The sequence below is a fragment of the Leuciscus leuciscus genome (genome assembly GCF_965113295.1).
Source record: "Leuciscus leuciscus genome assembly, chromosome: 8".
NCBI lineage: Eukaryota > Metazoa > Chordata > Actinopteri > Cypriniformes > Leuciscidae > Leuciscus > Leuciscus leuciscus.
Window position 1 is genome coordinate 3844068 of NC_138732.1, and position 25288 is coordinate 3869355.

General features: G+C 35.1%; 1 protein-coding gene across 2 annotated transcripts in view; it reads right to left on the bottom strand.

The window, feature by feature from the left end:
• Nucleotides 1–2025: 2025 nt before the first annotated feature.
• Nucleotides 2026–25288, bottom strand: part of slc34a1a (solute carrier family 34 member 1a) — a 38381-nt gene continuing 15118 nt past the window's right edge. For both annotated transcript variants that reach the window (XM_082176997.1, XM_082176998.1), the window contains 7 exons: nt 17867–18062; nt 16283–16378; nt 14991–15111; nt 12623–12790; nt 11562–11678; nt 5639–5763; nt 2026–3516 (listed from right to left, as the gene is read on the bottom strand). In XM_082176997.1, the coding sequence (XP_082033123.1) occupies nt 2935–3516; nt 5639–5763; nt 11562–11678; nt 12623–12790; nt 14991–15111; nt 16283–16378; nt 17867–18062 (1405 nt within the window). In that variant the 3' untranslated portion in view covers nt 2026–2934. The remainder of the gene's footprint in view (nt 3517–5638; nt 5764–11561; nt 11679–12622; nt 12791–14990; nt 15112–16282; nt 16379–17866; nt 18063–25288) is intronic.

The window sequence follows — 25288 nt, forward strand, 5'->3', positions numbered from 1 at the left end:
GCTAAAAGTGGTACCGCCAGACCCGGAGATCGGCTGAATGGATTCGAAAACGGTAAGACTCAACTGTTTAACTCGGGGGGAGCTGTAAAATGAGCCTATTTCCAAAAAAAGTGGAGTATCCCTTTAACAAGTCACTTGTCGCCACCTACTGGTGTAACGATGCAATTGATACAATCTGTATTTTCTCATTTTGGAATGCGATCACGTGGGTGTTTAAATCGAGATCGCCATCTTTTAACGATTAATCATGCAGCTCTGTGTGCATATTATACGCAAATAGGCTACTTTAAATTGATTACTTTACAACAACAATTAGACATTGAACTTATTTTACCATTTTTTGTTTAATTTTCTTTATTCCCTTAATTTTCCCTTTTTCTTTCAGCAGGATAGTGTGTTGCTTTGTTGTCAAATAACCAGGTGTTTAATTCAATGCAGAAACTGCAACACAGAAGAGTATCCACACCTGATATAAAACAAAGGCTACACAAAATAACATGCAGATTATTTATTTAATTTAAACATTCACTAAAACAACATAAAATTAAGTTTGTTTGTTTTTTCGACTGTATGATGAAATGGGCAGCTTTCTGTGTTTAAAATTAGAAAATCTCTCAGTAAACCTATAAGCTTTTCTTGCCATTTCAATTTGTGGAATTATAGCAAATATTCTGCTTTCAATGGCCTTTAATACAAAACACTGGGGAGTGTTTAAAACTTAATTAAAACAAACTATTTGCCAATAACACTCCATGTGGGCCATTCTCTCATTAGCATTATGCATGGGAAATAAAAAGAAAGCTATTTGTTTTTTAATATCTGTATATTTAATAACACGAGGCGTGCTGGGATGGCCCAGAGTTATGTTTGCGCCAGACAGACCCCGTCTGTCGATGCAGACTTTCAAACCGCTTATTCAGCGAGATTTACATAGTGCTGCAGATAATAAACATTCGTGCATGACTGCAGGACAAAACAACCAAATGTTCATTTACCAGATTCCTCAGAGACACAATGGCCTGGAGCTAAAGCTTCATATAATGCTCTGAACTTATTGTGAAAATATTATGGTGGATAAAATAGACTGATTTGCTCAAAAATGCATTATGAATTTGAATAAGCACCATATGTAAAACTAAGGCTCTGGTCCAAAACCTAGTGAACCGTCTACGACGTACACTTCTGTTCAAAAGTCTTTTATTTTATTTTTTTTATGAATGAAATTAATACTTATATTGAGCAAGGTTCAAGTGACAGTAAAGACATAATTGTACAAAAAAACTCAAATAAATGCTGTTCTTTTGAACTTTCTATTCATTAAAGAATCCCGATTTTTTTTAAATCACGGATTCAACAAAATTATTGAGCTGCAAACAATTTTTCAAGGGTGATAATAATCAGAAATGTTGCAGGAAATCATCATATATATTCACATAGAAAACTGTTCTTTTTTTTAAATTGATACTATTTCACAATATTACAGTTTTTACTGTATTTTTGATCAAATAAACGCAGCTTTGTTGAGCACAAGAGACTTTAGCTTTAACTAAAGTCCCAAAAAGTCGGCTTGTTCCTTTAAGACAGCATCCTAACTAAAGACCCTTAAAAGTGACTGATTTGAAATGCTTTTGGCAGTAACATAATATAGCATTCCTCTTTGATTTTAGTAGAGTTTGGTATTAGCATGTAAACTTTAATAATCCAGCATGCACATAAAATAGTCCATATTTTAATTACATTGAACTATTTTATCAAGTAATGCATCAAAACTTCAGCTGCTGAAAATATTCGGCTGGAAATGAAGTTTTGGCTGGCAGGAATCATGACCTCATCAGTGACGTTTGGCTAACAGAGAATGTTTTCAGACATTTGGCTAACGTTTGGACACGGTTTTCACAAAGTGATGAACAATCGTTCTTCAATAGTACGTTCATTCAAAAGTTATCTGGTCTTTAAATGTGTTCTCAAAACGTTTGCACAAAAATCATTCAATTGTAGATTTTTTTCTGGAATTTTTTAGTTAGATGTTCGTCTAACATTTTTTAAATGTTTGTTTCAGAATGTACAGAAAACATTCAAAAGTAACATTCACACATTGTTGGAAGAATGATCATATAGAATGTTCCCATAACCATAGAAAAAAAAGAAAAAAAAAATCGTTTAGAATGTTCAGAGAAAACTTAATGGGAATGTTCTTAGACTTTTTTTAATTTTTTTAAATGAATAATTTTAAACGTGTCAGTCTGACAGTGGATAGGCTGTAACCGGTAAACATCTCAACTCTGAAAAATTTAACTTTGTCTCTTACTGAGTTGTCACTGTGCATTATGATATTGGCTCCTGCATGAAAGATACATGGGATGCTGTCTTAGATTTAGGCCAAAATATGATAAATGTGACCCTGGATCACGTCACCAGTCTCGAGGCGCACGGGTATATCTGTGGCAATAGCCAACAATACATTGTATGGGTCAAAATTATAGATTTTTCTTTTAATGCCAAAAATTATTAGGATATTAAGTAAAGATCATGTTCCATGAAGATATTTTGTCAATTTCCTACCGTAAATATATAAAACATGTATTTGTGTGAGTGAATGCTGCACAATCGTGAACATAAATGAACAACTTTAAAGGAGATTTTCTCAATGTTTCGATTTTTTTTGCACCCTCAGATTCCAGATTTTCAAATTGTATCTCGGTCAAATGTTGTCCTAACAAACCATTCATCAATGGAAAGCTTATTTATTCAGCTTTCATATGACGTATAAATCGACTCTTGTGACTGGTTTTGTGGTCCAGGGTCACATATTCAATCATGCATATGATGCCTTAAAAGTTTCATTAGGTTTTGGAACAGAGCTTCAATCTGAGACTGGTCATTCATAGACTTTAGTAAGGCACCAGGATGGCTCGTTTTACAAAGAAAGACCGTCTATAACGGCGTGCTGTTGCATCTCTCTAGTCCTCTCAGTCTAAAGACTCTGGGCTCTGAGGAGATCTCCTCCGGGAGAGACAGGCCAGGGTTATCATACCAGTGTTCGGCTTGTTTCTTTGACTCTGGCTTGATGTTTATAGCATCTGGAGGAGTCACCACGATCACATCTGGGTCGTTTATCCGAGCCGGGCTACAGCACAACGCCGTGGTTCTGCTGATGAGCTTGTCGAGGGGTTTGAGAGAGTGCATCCACTGCGGGAGAAAGTCCCAGCTGCGCAGCGTCTTGGGCAGGCGTGTGGGATTACGGGCCTGCATCAGGTTGATCAGGAGGACGAAGACGATGAGTGCGGAGAACGGCGTTCCCACCGCGACCATAGCCTGCCATCCGGCCAGAGAGATCCCGAACACGAGGCACGGCATCAGCAGAAAACACACCAGCAGATACAGCACGGCAAACCAGCGGTACTTCGCAGTGCGTTCACCCAGCGCAGACGCCATCCGGATGGGCAGGCGAGTCATCGGGATTGGATACCACAGTAAAATCCCAAAAATATTGAAGTAAAAATGGCACAAGGCAATCTGGAGGAAAAAAACGAGAATAGAAAGCAGATTTTCACTTTCTTGTGATTTTTCGTATGTTTACATGCACATTAATAATCAATCACATAAATAATCCATTTGTAATCAGACTCAATCGGACTGGAAAGGCTTAATTGGTTTAATTATTAATTGGTTTGAGTAGGGTAAACTTAAATTAAACAAATGAGTTCAATCAGCTTTTTCTTTTGAGTTCACAAAACTGACACATTTTAGGTGGCCTGGATTGTTTAATTGTTTTGAGTTTTATGAACGTGTTTCTTTTAATTTAGACTAACTTAAATATAGCTTAAACTGGAGTGGGATTTCTATTTCCCAGCATGCTTTGCCATGGGGATATTTTGGGGATATTTAATTTAATTTTATCAATCAATAAATTCCTCTTGAAACAAACTTTGTTGTATTATTTAAATGTAATACTGTGAAGCTGCTTTGATACAATCTGTATTGTGAAAAGCGCTATACAAATAAACTTGACTTGACGTGACACTTGAAATAGGGAGTAAATGTTAAAATTAAGTGTTATATAATGGTTTTTTTTGTGCATGGTAATTGGTTTGAGTAGGGTAAACTTAGGGGCTGTTTACACAACACCGTTTTCAACTAAACGTAAAACTTTTTATGCGTTTTGGTCATTCGTTTACACGACAACAGCGTTTTGGTGGCCTGAAAACACAAAGTTTTGAAAACAAGTTTTAAAGTGAAAGTTTTGGATACCGTGTAAACAACAGATACGCGAATCTCTGAAAACGATGACGTGATGCACATGCGTATTACTGTACGTGTTCAGTCTATAGTGTTTCTTGCCATCGAATGGCCTGGCAGCAGAAGTCGTTTTTAGTCGTTTTCATGGATCTGTGTGAATGGGGATCGTTTTGATAATGGTGTCGTCTGTATGTGGAAAACTCGAAGGAAAAACTTCTCTGTTTTAAGCATATCGTTGTCGTGTAAACGTACCCTTAAATTAAACAAATTAGTTCAATCAAATCAACTTTGATGATTTAGAACTTTTCATTGTTCCTTTGAGTTCACAAAACTGACACATTTACCTGAATTGTTTCATTGTTTTGATATTTATGAACTTGTTTCGATATTTATGAACTTGTTTCAGACAAACTTAAATATAGCTTAAACTGGACTGGGATTTCTGTTTCAAAACATGCTCTGCCATGACACTTGAAAGGGGGAGTAAATGCTAAAATTAAGTGTTATAAAATGTTTTTGTTGTTGTTTTTTGTGCAAGATTAATGTTAAGTGGGAGATATAGTAGGTATAGTAATATATAGTAATATAGATATTGAATTTTGCCAACTTACAGTGTATCTAAACATTCTTAACTCAAGATACATTTGCTTAAGAAGCAAAAATTAATAGATACTATATAAAGTATTGTTTTCTGAATTGAGTTTATGCTTAAAACAAGAAATATTAAAATATAAATTAAGTTTATTTTTCTGACCCCATAGACAGATATTTTTTTCTTGTTTTAAGTAAATACACCTTAATTTTGATCATCATTATTCAACTTAACACCATCAGTCAATTTTCTTATATTATAATCAGTTTATAATGGGACTGACGGCTCAATCGGATTGAAAAATCTTCACTTAAACATCTCAATCAGTCCGAATGACGTTTTCATTGGATTGGAAGACTTGAAATAATCCAATCAACAGGAAAATCATAATCATGTTAACACTTGAATCAGACTCTTTTCCCAATCAGATTCCTGTAATACATTAAAAACTGGGAGTTTTGAACTAAATAGCCTAAGTTCAACTAACTTAACGGGAACGTTACAAAACCTCTCTTCAACACGCTGCATAATTTGATCTATGCATGACACAATTTATAGTACAAATGATGCAGAATGCATTAAGCTCTGAAATTTAATACTTATGTTTAGGGATTTGTAGAAACCCCAAACCTTAAGTATGCCTATAGCACGCTCCACTAAAATGCAGAAATAAATGCATAAGTGCTATATGTCCAAGAGATGCATTTTAGCATCTTTCACCCTGAATCTTTTCTAACATGCAGTGACTTTAGGAGACTGAGAGCTCTGTAAGGCTGTGATGGTCTCTCTCGTTCGTCGTTCCCGTACCTGGCACGCGGCGGGAAGCTTCTCTTTGGGACTGGCGAGAGCGGCGAGGATGGCAGTGGTGGTCGTGCCGATGTTGGAGCCCAGGGTCAAAGGATACGCTCTGTTGAGACTGATCACACCAATGCCTGCGAGAGCGACAGACACGGAGCAAACACTGTTATGAAGCGCATATCGAATCATACTTTGGTTTGAGAAACAAGACAGATGTTTGAAACCGCTTCTACAAGTTTGCTAAATTGGACTATTTACTAGATACTGAAACAGATCCCTTGTGACAACTAGCCCCAGTCTCCACATACATATGTACTATTCAAAAGTTTGGGGTCTGTATTTTTTTTAACATGTTTTTGAAAGAAGTTTCAGTAACACTTTACAATATTGGTTAACATGAACTAACAATGAACACTACATCTACAGCATTTATTCATATTAGTCGATGCTAATTTCAATATTTACTACTACATTATTAAAATCAACGTTGTATTTGTTAAGTAAGCAATAAGGTACGAGAGGCTGTGCTGTATCGTGAATAAGTAACGGCTGAAGGGCGTTGTTAGGAGCGAAGCGGAGCTGAACCCCTTCAGCCGTTACTCATTCATGATACAGCACTTGCCTCGAGTACCTTATTGCTTTTATAAAACGGTTGCCACACAATACAAATATTAAAGCCGAAAAATATTTATCTATCCAACTTTCATGAAGTAAAATCACTAAAAGCAATCCTTCCGCTGGAAAAAATAGTCCCTGACCGTAAACAGCAACAGAAGTTACATACATTATTTCGCCAATAGATGCTGGCAAAGACTGTCTTATGAATGAGTCAGTCGGTAGAGAAGACTTTTATATTGAAAAGACTCAAACTTGTTTTCACGGAGAGAATGAAGACGCCACGGGAAAACCCCTTAACGGTTAACTGTTAAAAGGACAAGATATCGCAGCGGACATTCAAACGGATTATTTTATTATGAATATAGGACTGACCTGAAGGAAAATGCAATGTCTACTGTGAATGCAGGTAACTTTACACTCGCTTTCTCGATCTCTCACAATACGCTGATTTCACGCAGCCACCATTTTGAAATCGAAAGTGAGGCTCCGGTGGGAAGAACCCCGGAAGTAAAGATGAACAACAATGCTTTGGATTACCAACCTGAAGCTGCTGCCGCGATTTACACTATTGGATGTTACTATTCAATATAGGATATGTATGTAGTTCATTCCTGCTACTTTTTTTACATTCTGAATTATATATAAAAAAAATATTTTATTTATAAATGAATTTCACTGTATATAGTCTAAAGTATGAAAGAAATGTATGTACATTTTTAGAATTGACACACCATCATTAAACACAACAATACGCCATCGCATTCACGACTCTCCTGTGATTAAAGGCGACACTTCCGGTTTTCTTCCCACCGGAGCCTCGCTTTCGATTTCAAAATAACGGCTGCGTGAAATCAGCGTATACTCCACTATAGCTTCAATGAACAATATCAATGAGATTTAAGTTGCTAAGAGTGGTTGCTAGGGGTGTTGTAGTGATACATAGAACCATTGGGTGAAGCGGTCATAGCCGTGTTTTATCGTGAATAAAGCACAGCTATTGACCAATCAGAATCAAGGATTGGAACTAACCGTTTTATAACATTAGTTAATGCACTGTGAACTGACATTAACAAACAATAGACAAAGATTAGGCTAATAAATGCTTTAAAACAAACAAATAAACATACATATATATATATAATAATTTTAAATGTGAATATATAGTAAAGTGCACTGTAAAACCTAACACTGAAAGTCACTAAACAAAATGAGTAACTTATTTAAAAAAAAAAAAAGTTAATTAAACTTAATAAAATATGTGATATTAACTCAATTTTTTATACGTTAAGTAGAACTTGAACTGAATAAGTTATGAATAACCTATTTGTTATTTTAGCTCTAAATTAATGGAATGAACTTAAAATATTCAAGTTACACATACTCAAAATGATTGACTAAACCAACACTAAATTATGAGTGAATATGACTCAATATATGTAAGTTCAAAATACTCATATGTATTTGTTTTTAAACTTAAATGGTTTGAAGCAGTCAGTTTCCTCGATCAGTTTGAGTTGAGTTCACTTATTGGGTTTTACAGTGTGTAATTTATTCCTGTGATCAAAGCTGAGTTTTCAGCATCATTACTCCAGTCTTCAGTGTCACATGATCCTTCACAAATCATTCTAATATGATGATTTGATGTTTTAAGAAACATTTGCAGAGCCGCTTTGAAACGCTATGCATTGTGAAAAGCTCTATACAAATAAATGTGAATAGAATTGAACTCAAGAACTCAATTCTATGATTTCCATAAACTCGAAATGAAGCAGGAAAAATAAAAAAACACAAACAGGGCCATGTAAATGTTCTCCTCGTAATGAATTAAAGGAGCTCTGAGAGGTCACGGGGTTAATGTCCCTTTATCAGCGCTGATGATGATCTTTTAACCCTCGTTTGACTATTAATAATGCGTCCAGTGACACTTCAACTCTTATGGGGCTTTAATAAATGATGAACTCCATGGTTACTGCAATCTCAAAGAGACAGAGGGATCCCCATTGGCTGAAAAGTTAATAATTAGCATAATCATGCAGCAGTCGCTGAATCATTGTCGAGTAATGGCTTTAAATTAATGATGAAGTAATTGAAAGTGATTTTGCCTGACCTGACAGAGCTGAAGTCCCAGTTAATATTTATTAGAGCCAATACCTCACCTTTGCTCTACATTTCAACATGTTTGAAGAAAACAGCACAAATTAAAGTTTAATCAGAACTGCTGATTATTTGTGTTCATTAGTTTATGGCTGAATTATTACATGTTTTTTGTCAGTATCTTGAAGTTAAAAGGGTACCATCTAAAAAACATAATAATCTTTGAACTTATAGCTGCACGTAATTGCTAACACACTAAAATGACACGTACAGCACACTTATTTAAATGAGCAAAACCTCTTCTCAAGTCTCCAAAAGTCTAAACACATTTTCTGCTTTACACACATTTTGCAATTCAAAAATGCACTTTTTAAACACACTGAACACGGTTCTCTGCATAACACACAACAATCTGACATAAAGTCACATGTTTGCCATTTCAAAACACTGCCATTCAAAATGACACGCCATGATCTGATTGGCCGATACATGTGTCACCTGACCAAACACCTCAATGCTTAAATAACACTTCAATCTTTTTCAGTTTACTGTTTTTTGTATGAGCATATTTTTGTTCAGTCCAAAATAAATATTTCTGCTGTGCATTTGTTGCACTGACTTGTTTGGTGACAAATAAAAAAATTAATGTTTTAACAGTGTGTGTGTGTGTGTGTGTGTGTGTGTGTGTGTGTGTGTGTGTGTGTGTGTGTGTGTGTGTGTGTGTGTGTGTGTGTGTGTGTGTGTGTGTGTGTGTGTGTGTGTGTGTGTGTGTGTGTGTGTGTGTGTGTGTGTGTGTATCTGCAAATATTTCTGTGCTTGTGAACAATCTGAAGAATTTTCTACAATTTGAACTATTTTAGTATTATGGCAAAGCATACTAAAGATGAGAGTGCTCTTCATTACGCCCAACAGTGTGTAGTTGGTCAGACAAAAATCTGCTAATATGAATGAAGTGTGCGCCATTTCGTGCAAAAGTTTGATTTTGATAATGCTAGATGTAGTTTTGGTTGCAGTGCGATATAATTAGGTATTTTGCGGTTTGGGTGTGTGGTTTTGTGAATTGTGTCGAGTAATTTTGATAAAACCTACGGAAGCCCTGAAACGCAACAAAAAAACAAAACAAAAAAAAAACGGTAAAAAAAAAAAAAAATTCTAGTATTTCGAGATTAAAGTCGAAACGTTTCGAGATTAAAGTCGAAACGTTTCGAGATTAAAGTCGAAACGTTTCGAGAATAAAGTCGAAACGTACCAGAATACAGTCTTCTGTAGAAGTTGCGTGTGTGTGCATTCATAACGGCGCGCGTCCACTGGTGCATATAGGACGTGCTTCCAATTCTGATTTTTTTGTGTGTGTTTCTCAAATATAATATATTATATAATATAACCACTGGTGGTGTTTGAGGAGAGATTCTCTGAAATGATTGTAAAGCGCTTTTAAGTGTAGGCCTACAGTAAACATGAAAGCGCTATATAAATGCCTCATTCATGCATTTATTCAGCTGGATATCTTGATCCAGTCTGAAAAGTGTTTTCGCCTGTAGGCTAAAGTCTATTTCGGCGCAGTATATTTTATAACGTCCTATAGCCTAATGCCATGTTGGTAGATTTTCCTTTTGTTGAAAGGCAAGATAAAAGTAAAGCTATTATTTTGTGTAGTTCCAGTTCACACACACACACACACACACACACACGCACGCACACGCATGAATGCCTGTGCGGCAATGTGAAATAACGGCAAGCACACACGCAACTTCTACAGAAGACTGTATTCTGGAAATGTTTCGACTTTATTCTGGAAATGTTTCGACTTTATTCTGGAAATGTTTCGACTTTATTCTGGAAATGTTTCGACTTTATTCTGGAAATGTTTCGACTTTATTCTCGAAATGTTTCGACTTTATTCTCGAAATGTTTCGACTTTATTCTCGAAATGTTTCGACTTTATTCTCGAAATGTTTCGACTTTATTCTCGAAATGTTTCGACTTTATTCTCGAAATGTTTCGACTTTATTCTCGAAATGTTTCGACTTTATTCTCGAAATGTTTCGACTTTATTCTCGAAATGTTTCGACTTTATTCTCGAAATGTTTCGACTTTATTCTCGAAATGTTTCGACTTTATTCTCGAAATGTTTCGACTTTATTCTCGAAATGTTTCGACTTTATTCTCGAAATGTTTCGACTTTATTCTCGAAATGTTTCGACTTTATTCTCGAAATGTTTCGACTTTATTCTCGAAATGTTTCGACTTTATTCTCGAAATGTTTCGACTTTATTCTCGAAATGTTTCGACTTTATTCTCGAAATGTTTCGACTTTAATCTCGAAATGTTTCGACTTTAATCTCGAAATGTTTCGACTTTAATCTCGAAATGTTTCGACTTTAATCTCGAAATGTTTCGACTTTATTCTCGAAATGTTTCGACTTTAATCTCGAAATATTTTGACTTTATTCTCGAAATGTTTCGACTTTAATCTCGAAATGTTTCGACTTTAATCTCGAAATATTTTGACTTTATTCTCGAAATATTTTGACTTTATTCTCGAAATGTTTCGACTTTAATCTCGAAATGCTAGAATTTTTTTTTTTTTTTACGGATTTTTTTTTTTTTACGTTGCGGTTCAGGGCTTCCGTAAAAACCAGCCTACACTGTAAAAAAAAATTGCTGCGATTATTTATCACAATTTAAAATCCAACATTGTTTCAACTTTAAAAAGAATGTGGCAATGCTTGACTTAAAATATTAAGTTTAGTTAACTTTAGTTAAGTTGGATATTTAAGTTATCTCAACAAATTTTAAGTTGTTATAACTAATCGCAGCCACATTTTTTACAGTGTAGTTTGCAAAATTGTGTGTTAGCAATTGGGAAAAACTGTAATCCCCAGATTTTCGCAGCTGCCTAAAACTTAATTTTAGTGGCGTGAGTCTGGAGATTACCTTAAGAAATGCTCTAAAATCTGTTCTGCTTGAATGCTCGTACATTTCTGGCGTATGAAAACATATATATATATATATATATAAAGTATGTTTGTATGTGTGTGTTTCTGAGCTGTTGTTGTTACTGCTGGTTGTCTCATTTGTTGGCAGGTTGACGTGGATCTCTTAAAATATATTCTTTTCTGTTGTGAATCCTATTCCTATACCAACACTTTCTTGAATACTGTAAAAACATCTTCCCTGTTTCCCGTGTCCATGCGCTGCTGAAGAGAGAGAGAGTCACCTATGAGCGGAGTCATGGCCGAGGTGAAGACGGAGCTGCTCTGGATGATGAAGGTCATTCCGGCTCCCATCAACATCGCCAGATATCCTGACAGCCATCCCAGAGGATACGGGAAATCTGCAGAAAACAGGCCAAATAACCACCGCAAAAATAGACACAGAAGTGTGTGTGTGTGTGTGTGTGTGTGTGTGTGTGTGTGTGTGTGTGTGTGTGTGTGTGTGTGTGTGTGTGTGTGTAAGAGAGAGAGTGTGAGTGAGTGAGAGAGAGATTGTGTGTGTGTGTGAGAGAGAGAGAAAGAAAGAGAGGAGAGAGAGAGAGAGAGAGTGAAAGAGTGTGTGTGTGTGTGTGTGTGTGTGTGTGTGTGTGTGTGTGTGTGTGTGTGTGTGTGTGTGTGTGTGTGTGTGTGTGTGTGTGTGTGTGTGTGTGTGTGTGTGTGATTAATTTATTTTATTTGTAAGTTTTTATTTTTAGTTCGTTTTATTATAGTTTTACTAATATTTTAAATGAGCTTTAATTTTTTATAATTATTTTATGTTCTTTTATCATTTTTGTAGTTGTTTTGTTTGTTTGTTTCAAATATTGCTATTTAGGATTATTTTTATTTCAGTTTTAGTTTTAGTTAGTTTTAGTTTATTTATTTCAAGTTAATAATTTTAGTGCTTCAACAAACTTATTTCAGTTTATTGGCAAGGCAACATTTCTAATTTGCTTCTTTCTTTTTTTTCTAAGTTTTTCAACTAATAATTTTAGTTGAAATTAATTATTCAATTTAATTAAATTTTCTGTTAATTTTATTTCAATTAACAGAAATGTATTAAATAGTTTTAGTTAACGATAATAACCCTTTTCATAATCAATGGACTGTGGTCTTTCTAGAGCAGCTTTACAGCAGAATTTGAATTAGTCTCATATTTCTGCATCATAGATTGTTTATTACAGTGAAGCTGCTTTGAAACATTCTATATTGTGTAAATCACAACATAAATAAAGGTGACTTGACTTTATTAAATGCATGTAATGTCGATCTTCAAACAGGTTTGTGTGTGATTGCTCTGGCTCACCCGTGTTGATGACCCCTTCGATGACCTTTGCCACTTGACCTTTGAGGAGTGAGTTGAGCAGTTTGACGAGCAGCAGAAGACAGGAGCACAACACCACCAGAGAACCGGCTAACAGAACCAGACCCACCGCCAGGTCCGACAGACCCGAGTTCACAAACAGGTGCCGGCCTGAGAGAACAAGACACACACAATATAAGAACACGGATGCACTGTCTTTCTCATACAGCAAAACAATTCATCAGAAAAACAAATGTGAATAAGATTACAGCAGCCGCGATCACCTAATCATGAAAAGTGCATATTACAGTTTTATTTGTATTTTCTCTTTGCATTAAAGGTACTTTCGACGTGCTTTTGCAGCGTTGAGCATTGCAGCCAATCACAGACATGTCTGTTGAACTCATCGGCCAATCAGAGGCGTTTAAATGAGTCGCTGTGCTGAAGATCACCGAGTTCTGCACTTCCACAAACCTGACATTATTATTGGCAATAAACTTAAGATGCAAATAAGAGATTCACTGCAATATATTTGATATTCTTGATGCTGCTCTGATGCACTAAAGTTCAAGACTAAAAGACTAAAAGTTCAGCGGTCTCGCTCATCAATGTCAAAATGATTAAAGAAGTGAACGAATGCCTGATAAAATGTAAGTAGATAAACATTTAATATTTGACTGTTTTACAATAGAAATTAAATGTATCCGGTGACGCAAATTACTCAACTTTTTTTATTTATGAATCAAATTTTGCCTTTTTGAATTGAAAATATGCTATAATTTCCTTGATTCATTTAGAGAGAATGCATGCATAATTAAAAATATTATTTGCAAATAGTTACAATTATTTCACTAATACAATAAGCCTTTCTTTTTCTTTATTCCATTAAATCGCTTTTATAATTAATTAATTCCTTTAAATAAAAATACCCAACTTTAGTTTGTGCTAAAGCCCCGAATATCCACTGACCTGAGAACCACCCCGATGCACAGCATTAGTCATGACTCATGATCACTAGAGCCAGCGCTAATGTAGTAACATCGAGATAATGATCATCACCTAGAAAATACATGGTCAGTATCTCACGTTTGGCAGAAGATGGTCTATAGAATCACCAGGAGTGACTGAATGGTTAATAAATGATGATATGGCTTTTATTCATTTTTAATTTTGGGTTTTATTTAGTGCATCAAGTTAAACTAAATGGAAATGGGAAATAGTGCTTTGGCAACTAGCATACATTTTTTTCCAATTTTATTTCAGTTTATGTTTATTTTATTTCAAGTAACACATTTGTGTGTGTGTGTGTGTGTGTGTGTGTGTGTGTGTGTGTGTGTGTGTGTGTGTGTGTGTGTGTGTGTGTGTGTGTGTGTGTGTGTGTGTGTGTGTGTGTGTGTGTGTGTGTGTGTGTGTGTGTGTGTGTGTGTGTGTGTGTGTGTGTGTGTGTGTGTGTGTGTGTGTGTGTGTGTGTGTGTGTGTGTGTGTGTGTGTGTGTGTGTGTGTGGTCTTAGTTGTAGTAAACTAACCCTGCTAGAGCGATCAGGACATGCAAATGTAAAGCTAACAATAACCAGATAAATTACTAAATACCAAATATTACTGACTGATTGACTGAGGTTATAAAAGATGAAATGGGAAATGTGTATTTTTCTGTGCATAAATACACACATAAATGAAAAGAAAGTTAACAAATAAATAAAATATATATTAAGACATAAATAGAAAGTAAATAAATAAAAATCCAAAATATACATGAATAAAAAAATAAAAAAATCTTAATAAATAAATAAAGTAAATGACTAGAGAGTAAATAAATGAAATATAAACAAATACATCCAAACAAATAAATAAATAAATAAATAAATAAATACTAAACCTAAATAAATAAAGTAAATGAGTAGAAAGTAAATAAAATAAAAAAATATATATAAACAAATAAAAACAAAAAAATAAATTAAAATAAAAATAAATAAAACTGTTAATAAATAAAGTAAATTAATAGACAGTAAAAATTTTTTAATAAATATACAGAAAGAATAAAAATCAAAGATATAAATAAATAAAAAAGAGAAATAAATAAATGAACAAAGTAAATAAATGAACAGAAAGTAAATAAAACTATTAATAAATAAACAAATAAAGTAAATAAAAATCTAAAAGATTAAATAAATAGAAAGTAAATCAATAGAAAGCAAATAAATAAAATTATAAAAATAAACAAATAAATAAAACTACAAAAGTAAATGAATAGAAAGTAAATAAAAAAATATATAAACAAACAAATAAATACACACACCCATATTAATCCTGGTTAGGAGAAATAAGACAAACCAAATATTTCACTTTAAAATGACTCCAAGACTACACTCACATTTCTCTGTGTTGATCTGTGAGGAGATGTTCTGTGTGATCCAGGCGAGATCACTGTCATTCCCACAATGCAGTTCAGCGGAGCAGTTGTGGGCGGCAGATGCTGTCATGTTCACTGAAGACTGGAGAGAGAGAGAGAGAGAGAGAGAGAGAGAGAGAGAGACAGTGGGACTTCTTGGAGAGAGAGGATCAACACGAGAGGTACACACACACTCTGTGACACACACACTCTGTGACACACACTTCTGTGAGCGATGACATGACACTGTGGAGTGGATGATGAGTGGCAGAATGACTGACAGAGAGAGACTGGGTTTGCAAATGCCAATCCAAACACAACTTGACCAGGAAGAGTTTACTTGACACACAAACACACACTTTCTGGCTAAGAAAGTGAGTTTAGTGTGAAACTCCTGTCAGGAACACGTCCACGTCTCCTTTCTACGGAAGCTTCTTTCCGTCATGGGAATAACAAATGCTAAAGTAATCGAGACTTTTTATCTGAAAAATCTGATTTTACTTTTGCAATTGTGATTTTATACCTCGTAACGCAGGCTTTATAACCTGCAATCAGTCTCTCACAATTATGGGGGAAAATTCAGAATTGTGCGATTAAAGGTCTTAAATACTAAATTCTTAAATAATAAGAAATTATTTCTAATAAGTTTATTTTTGTAAAATTTTATTTTCAGTTAATATTATCATCCCAACTTCTCATTTAAGTGGGAAAACTTTTTAAATATATCTATTTTTTAATTGTGGTGCATTTAAACCTATGATTTAAACGCCATAAACTTTATGATGATTTATTAAACACAAAACATCAAATGCTCAATGATAAGTCAAATCAAGTAAAAAAATAAATAATAATAAAAATAAATGATAATAAATTCAATAAAATAAAGTAAAAAAATTAATAACATTTTTTTTTAAATGCAATAAAATAAAATAAAATAAAAACATACACAAGTAAACCACAATGCATTGTAGAAAAAGTAATGAGAATATGTGTGCAAAAGTTGAATACATTTCTTTTGTCTCCTTCAATTTGTGTGAGTGTAAATATATATATATATATATATATATATATATATATATATATATATATATAAAGCCTATATATTTGTTAATTTATTTATTAATTCATACATAAATGAAAAAAAAAACTGAATGGATAAAATCAATATCAAGCAAAATTTCATCATCTTTTTCGGGAAGGAAAAAGAAACTTTAGGTAAATTCTTGATGTGTCGATTAGATGCATGAACAGTGTGTGTGTCAGCAGAAAGTTACCAGAAAGACGCTGGACTTGCACCAGACTTTCACCAGGCTGTGATTCCTCACGGACTCGTCGCCCAGAGCGATGCCCGTGATTACGGATTTATCCAGCTAGAAGAGAGAGAGTCAGCATCACTGTCAGAGAGTATCGGCAGAAAACACAGCCTGACACAGAAGACTTCACATCTGCACATCTCAGGACTCGAGGAAACATGAGCGAGTCTAAACACACTTACACACACACACACACACACACACACACACACACACAGGGGTGACATGCACAGGTTTAAGGGAGATATGCAGGACACAGGATTTCAGCAGTTCAGGAGCTTCTTACACACACACACACACACACACACACACGATGAGTTTGGTGAAGGGCTCAGTGAGGGTCTTCAGCAGTTCAGGAGCTTCTTACACACACACACACACACACACACACACACACCTGTATGATGAGTTTGGTGAAGGGCTCAGTGAGGGTCTTCAGCAATTCAGGAGCCTCTTACACACACACACACACACACACACCTGTATGATGAGTTTGGTGAAGGGCTCAGTGAGGGTCTTCAGCAGTTCAGGAGCTTCTCACTCTCACACACACACACACACACACACACACACACCTGTATGATGAGTTTGGTGAAGGGCTCAGTGAGGGTCTTCAGCAGTTCAGGAGCCTCTTACACACACACACACACACACACACACACACACCTGTATGATGAGTTTGGTGAAGGGCTCAGTGAGGGTCTTCAGCAGTTCAGGAGCCTCTTACACACACACACACACACACACACACACCTGTATGATGAGTTTGGTGAAGGGCTCAGTGAGGGTCTTCAGCAGTTCAGGAGCTTCTCACTCTCACACACACACACACACACACACACCTGTATGATGAGTTTGGTGAAGGGCTCAGTGAGGGTCTTCAGCAGTTCAGGAGCTTCTCACTCTCACACACACACACACACACACCTGTATGATGAGTTTGGTGAAGGGCTCAGTGAGGGTCTTCAGCAGTTCAGGAGCTTCACACACACACACACACACTCACACTCACACTCCACACACTCACACTCACACTCACACTCACACTCACACTCACACTCACACTCACACTCACACTCACACTCACACTCACACTCTCACACTCTCACACTCTCACACTCACACTCTCACACTCTCACACTCACACTCTCACACTCACACACACACACACACCTGTATGATGAGTTTGGTGAAGGGCTCAGTGAGGGTCTTCAGCAGTTCAGGAGCTTCTCACACACACACACACACACACACACACCTGTATGATGAGTTTGGTGAAGGGCTCAGTGAGGGTCTTCAGCAGTTCAGGAGCTTCTCTCTCTCACACACACACACACACACACACACACACACACACACACACCTGTATGATGAGTTTGGTGAAGGGCTCAGTGAGGGTCTTCAGCAGTTCAGGAGCTTCTCACTCTCACACACACACACACACACACACACCTGTATGATGAGTTTGGTGAAGGGCTCAGTGAGGGTCTTCAGCAGTTCAGGAGCTTCTCACACACACACACACACACACACACACACACACACCTGTATGATGAGTTTGGTGAAGGGCTCAGTGAGGGTCTTCAGCAGTTCAGGAGCCTCTTCTCCGCTGTGAAGCTGAAAGCCGCTGACAGTGACTCTGGCTAGGAAGCTCATCAGACCCGAGGCCACCTCGACCGGCAGCAGGACCAGCACCGACAGCCAGTTAAAGCAGTCGTGGATCGTCGCACCAGCAAACGCACTGGAGAACCAGAGAACATTGCTGCACTTCAAATATGTGGAGAGAACTTAAATATCCAACTAAACTAAAGTTATAGTCCCCCTGTGGTGAAAATCCAGCTTTTAATGTTGTTTATATGCCTATGCTTTAACACAAACCATGAGTAAGTTCATAAGTCGACAGCATTGCTGAGTATTTTCTCCTTAAATCTGCAGTGAACCAAAGACAGTCTCAAACACACACTTTGAAATCGCTGGTGTTTCTGACGTCACAAACTACCTTGTAACCAATCAGATCAACGTGTGATCGTCAACCAGTGGATCTCTGAGCTGAGTGAGTGAGTGGAGGCGGGGCTCATTTGCATATTCATAGAACCGTGCATACTAAATGAGGCAAGGGTGTCGAGTTACATTCAAGATATTTAAAGGCATGAAGTCTAAAAAACATCCTTACAATTTTGGGAATTGGTTGGGAGTTGAGAATTTGGTACTAGAACTCTCCCAAAATTACAAATGTTTATTCTGAAAGGGTTTCCACACCTTTTGACCAATGAATTTCCATGACTTTTGCCAGTAATTCTGTGCTTTTAAACTCCCTAGTATGAAAATCTCAGAGAAACCACCGACACCGTTTCCTGAGCCACAATCATGCTGTATTAAACTAATAAAACACATTACGCCACAAACAAACTTCTCTGCTTCAACACAGTATAATCCTTCAAAACATACACACAGTGCCAGCAAATCTCATGAACACATTAAAAAAGAATCAGAAATGAAAAGCCGAAAGAAACCGTATTGATTCTGTTATTGTTCTCTTGTAAAAAAAAACAAAAAAACATTCAAGACATCAAGCGAGAATTTTTTTCAAGGAAAATTTTTTTCAATATATAATTTTGGTGATCAAAGATGAGTTTTAAGGGATACAATTATTGACTAAAGGGGGACTTTGACTAAACATACAATTTTAGGTCAAGTACGAACACTTTAAGTTGAAACAACACATTATTACTTATTCTAATGTTGAATTTTAAGTTGTGACTAATCACAGCAATCATTTTGCAGGACGCAGCGTTATTTGAGTTTTAGTTTTCATGTTAATTTTAGTTTATTTTTTGTCATTTTGTTACGTGCTTATGTCATTTAATTTTTTTTATATTACTATTTAGATTTTTAGCTAGTTAGTTTAAGTTTTTTATTAATTTCCAGTTACTAATGTTAGTGCTTTTAGTGCTGTATTTCAGTTTACTGCAAATTAGTTTTTCAACTAATATTTATATTTTATTTTATTTCAGCTTCATTGCATTATTAACAGAAATAGTTCTGCGGAAAAACAAAGAAGCTGTGTGATCACAGCTGTGTCTGTTTACAGTCTCTGCATTCATCACTGAGGCTTTTTTAATGTGTGTTTTTCATGGATAAAAACAGAAGAGAAAGGAAATTTGTTGAATAATGTAGTAAAAGTAAACCTGAAATGACATTCGCGGGACATTCAGCCTGTAATGTGATGGAAATTATATATTATTCATGGGGAATTGGATGGTTTTATATCAGAACGGAGTGAGAGCTGGATGAATGCGAGTTTTGAAAAGGCTTTCTAGCCAGGACATGAAGGCTGAAGGTCATCATCATCATTTACTGCAGGAATTATGTATTTTTGTAGGACAAAAACCCAGAAACAAGTTGCATATTCCGGTTCCATCGTCCTGAAGTCAATGTGCTTTTGCTATTATTGCCATAATTGTTAACTTTCTGCAGGATTTTAGAAAGGTTGCATAACCTAAAACGACTGAATAGCAACACTAAAAAAAATTTTTTATATTTTTTATTGTTGTCAGAAAAACAAACCCGATTTCCTTTTAAATACGTTTTTTTTTCACTCCATAGACAGATCATTTTTCTTGTTTTAAGCAGAAACTCAATTTGTCAGAAAACAAGACTTCTTATCTCATGCAATTTTGCATCCCAAGTAAATGCATCTTGATTTCACATAATTTAAATAACAGGGCTGCCAACTCTCAGGCATTGAGCGTGAGACTCACGCAATTGACGCTTTTCACACGCTCTCACGCCACACATCCATTTTCTCACGCACAGAAAAATTGCGGAGCAAAGAGGTACTTTTAATATTAAACTAATTATATTAATTAAGTAATGACGTCACTTTGTAGGCCAACCCGGAAGTTAGCGGCGCATGGGTTCCCTCGATCAAAAAGCAATGCATTTTCCCCATAGACTTTTGGAAAATCGCAAAAAATAAGATCTGTGTTCAACAAAGAGTTGTGACCCTTACACGTTTTGTCTATCAAGATAATCTTTACAACTTAATCCAAAATGTATACATTTTGAAGCCTAAATAAAGCCGTCGGATATAAAATGCTAACGGTAGGCTATCAACGGACTACAGCACACCATGGACGCGGATCAACGTCATCATCAAGCTTCCTCAAACTCACTCACTCGCTCGCTCATTATGATCTGCACTGTGTATGAACCTATGTTTTACAGTCTATGGTATGAACCTATTTTTACAGTCTATGGTATGAACACTTATCCACTTTTTCATGAGAAATACTGCCCCTTCTGTTTTTCAAAAAATGTTAGAAACTAATTTTGTTTATGCGTGCCTCTCTGAGATTTTTTAAATCTTTTGTTAATGTTTTATTTATTCGTTTATTATTTTGTTAGTTTATATAAACCTTAATATTATTTTCTTTGTGATTAAGATTATTATGCCTGATCATTGTGCCCCAAATAAACTTTAAAGATTATCTTTCACTGTAGCCTATTATGTTTGATTGTATGTTTGCATACCATTTGCTAATTCGCCAGGAAAAAAAACGCGCTTTAACCATCTCAGAAGCACTAACGTTAGCTATGGCCGTATCAATTTCCATGTCCTTTTTCTTAGACGATAGAAAAACCATAGATCGAAGAGAGAACAACTATAAATCTGGACATGAACAGTGCAGCTTAGATGCTGGTTTACTTGCCGGTATTGTAAGGGCCAGCATGAGGTACAAGGTTAATCGAGTAAGTAAAACTAGGGAGAGATAGAGGAGTTATAATATGTATTTAAGATAACTATGTATTTAAGATAACTATACAAATAATCTCTGAACAAGCATAACGCAGTTCAATTCCAAACATTTAATATAATAGTTGTATATAATTATATATGTTGAATTTAAAGAGAATTGTCAATAGCAAATGCTTATTATAATATATTATAATTAAACCATATATGTTCCCTAAATAAACCTCATTTTGTTAACATTTTCTATTTTTACCTGGTAATCCACAAGCCCCAATGTGAGAGCCTGTGTAGTAAATTTGATCTCACATTCACATTACTGTGAGCTGACTGGAGTGTAGTTACAATAGTATACAAGTAGTATGCAATAGTTTAACATTTAATTTGTGTATTTGTCAGACAGTCAACTTACAGTGCATTAGGGCTATACATATCAGCGTGTTCTCTGGGAATTGTCCACGTTTATATAGCACATTAAATATAGTTAACATTTACTACTAAAATAACAAAGATTAATATCATTGCCTGCTTTAACTACGGCAATGCTGTTTACAAATACAATCATATTATTATAGGTGGGTAAAAGCCAAGTTCACAAGGTGCAGGACCCACCCTATCTATAATTATATCCAAACAAGTTACAATAAAAGTCAATAAACCAGGTATTATTTTGAATATTTTAATTAAACACATTTCTCAACGTAACGTTAGCCTTTAATAAAACTGCAGCGGATCTAATCTATTAAACAGTGGCAAAGTAAACAAGCTTTTAGATATTTTAAGAGAAAGACAAAAGGTATTTTAGCTGTTGATTTGGTTATGAAAAACGTTTATTCTTGCTACTGCTAGCCTTTTTTACTCCATCTGGCACGAACCCAGAGTCTCCGCTGGATAACATCGGACGGAAAACAAACGAGATTTCATTCGATGACTTGTGGTTGCATCTCGGGACAAAACAAAAATAACGTTATGTAGGCTATATTAACTGAAAGGTAAACTTCTAAGAACGTGAAGCTGAAACGCGGGCTAGTGAGAGATTTCATGTTTGTCATGATGACGTCTAAAGTCCCCGCCAAAGAGGATGTAGTCCCTTTTAGCAACTTGTTAGCAACCACCGTTTTTAAGACACAATAAAGTTTTAAAAAATCACAAGCAGGTTATAACTGGTGTGTTTTATGTCATAGATCAAAACGTGAAAATATTTAGAGGCTTTGTTAACCACAGACCTTATTTCAGGCGATTTAGCAAAAACCCATTCAAAAAACCCATAGACTTTAGGGCGAGGGAACCCGTAGTGCTAAAATGCTAACTCACTTCCGCGTTTTGGCCTACAAAGTGACGTCATAACTTCGGCACTCTATATCGACCAATTAGTGTTTTTCAACCACGGAAAGAGGTCAATATATAATAGCAGGAGAACAATTATGTCACATAACGTTACATTTACCTCAGGAAAGCCATTTAATGACCATAGCATGTTAATTGAATAGAAAAAATAGCTAGAGAGGAGATTTTGCTGAGCACTATATTACATATTTATTATATTTTTACTTATGTCATTAAATAATTGTTATTATAACAAAAACTGCATTATATTTAATTTCATTTGTTATTTTTAACCTTTAATAATACCAGCAGATTGGGCCCTCTATGTTTACAGCATTAGGTGAGATTATTTTTTTAAATAAAATTTCAAATAAACATGTATCCAAAGTAGTCAATATTGAATCAAAATCGGAATCAAATCACAACACTCAAAAAAATAACTCTTTGAATGAACATAAAAAAAATCATGGAAAGGATTTCCACATGATTAACTTGCTTTATTTCAGCATTATGCAATTATGTTATTCCAATTGAATGTACTTACGTTGGCTCAACTTAATTTATTAAGGTTTACTCAACTTATTTACTATGGTTGGGCACAGCTTAATTTAATATTGTCAGCACAACTATTTTGCAAATATTTTGGATCAACTAATTTACATTCAACTAGAGGTGGGCAGATCGATCCTTGAGTATCGATATATCGATACTGACGTGGTATCGAAAAGGATCGATCCTCACATAAAAATATCGATACAAATGTGTGTGTTTTTTTTACCAGTAATTTTTATTAATTTAGCACGCAATTCAGTGCGTAAAATAAGCTTCTAAGTGGAAAAATAAGCGAATGTTAGCGGATAATTGTGTAGGCTTTTTCTCCTAGTCATCTGGATACAAGACGAAACCAATCAATCACAGAGAGCGTTCGATGCTGGTGCTTCGCTGAGCTCACAGGACCAGTGCGTTTGGGAAACGAAGCCTTGCTTAGATGACAGAGAAACAATCGGGTATTTTTTTTTTAAATAAACAAAGCAAAAGTGTACATAACGGTTCAAAATGTTGACGTCAGTAAGATTTTTTTAATGAAATTAATATTTTTATTCAACAAGGATCAATGCATTCAATTGATCAAAAGTGACAGTCAAGGGTTTTTCACTGTTAAAAAAAACTACTTCATATAAATGCTGTTCTTTCAACTGTGTTCATTAAATAATTCTGCATCATGGTTTCCACAAAAAATATGAAACTGTTTTCAACATTGATAATAATAAGAAATGTTTCCTGAGCTGTAAATCAGCATATTAAAATGAATTATCATGACTGGAGTAATGATGCCGAAAATTCAGCTTTGATCACTTGAATAAATTACAGTTTAGTATGACATAGAAAACAGATAGCCTATGTTAAATTGTAATATTACAGTTTTTACTGTATTTTTGATCAAATAAATGCAGAAGAGAATGAAAAATCTTACAGACCCCAAACTTTTAAACAGTAGGCTAGTGTACAATAGTACTTTTACTATAATTAGGGAAGTTTTGTAAAAGTCACTGACTAATAATTACAGGCGAGTTGAAAGCACAAATCACAAAATATTTAGTAGTCATGAAAACGTATTCAGATTTAGCATATTAATGATGCATTCACCTCATAAATCATGACACACTGCTCTAGCACAGGAAAGTGCATAAGTTCAAGTGCATGCTTTTAAAACGAAAAAGTATTGGTATCGGTATCGATATCGGCGATACTGACCCTGTATTTACTTGGTATCGGATCGATACCGAAATTTGGAGTATCGCCCACCTCTACATTCAACTTAATTAAATAGTTGAATCCATCTTACTTAATATTCCATTTATTTTAGTGACACATAATTAAATTGATAGACTATAAATAGCTATCAGCTAGCAGAAACACATATTAGCATCTTAAATGGTTAGATTTACATGTTCCTTCAACCAAAGCATTTGATAGTAACTGAATCAGTCCACAGACAATCAAAATGCTCCACTCTTCTCCACAATGGTAACCCACTGTAATTTAAATGGTTCTAATAATTCCAATGTAATTGAACATTAAACACAATTACACACAATCAAGTCTTTCCCTTTTCTAATTTTCTCAAAAAAACATAAAATAACACTTCATTTTAACATTTATTCTCTCTTAATTCAACCATATGCAAAGCATGCTGGGAACTAACAAGCACCACCAAGTTTCAGTTAATGCAACACAAATCATTCAAGTAATCCAACACAAACGGATTAAGTCAACTTAAATTTTACATATAAACAGATTGAACACAATCAAATTAAGTTAGGGCAAAATGGCAGTTGGCGTCGCACTAAGCTAAAGCTATACTGCCACCCGCTGGATGTAAGAATTTTTTACTTAACATAAATGGTTTGTGTTTAGACAACGCGTTAGGATTTTGTACTGTTAAGTTGAGACATAATTACGTGGACCTTAATAGAAAAAAACATTTCAAGTCAACAAACACAATAATTATAAGTAAACTAAATATAAATATATTATGTAAAGTGCACAACCTTCCTCGTTCATTTTTTTGAGTGAAGAATGGAATTGAAATCTTGAAATTTTTGTCAAGAAATAATAAAAACTGTATCCTACCAGTCATTGTACAATGTAAACATTGTAACATGTTGTCACTAAACTTCATAAAATTCTATTTAATTACCAAATATTTTGACAATCACAATTACACTTATTGTGATGCAATATTTGTTTTTACATACCACCCCCACCCCCCAACAAAAATCTCACTCCAAGCTAAACTCAAAAGTTGGCAGCCCATATATTTATGATATATACAGTATGACGACTACATCACATTAGTTTACACCTACGCTGAAATTAAAGTCATT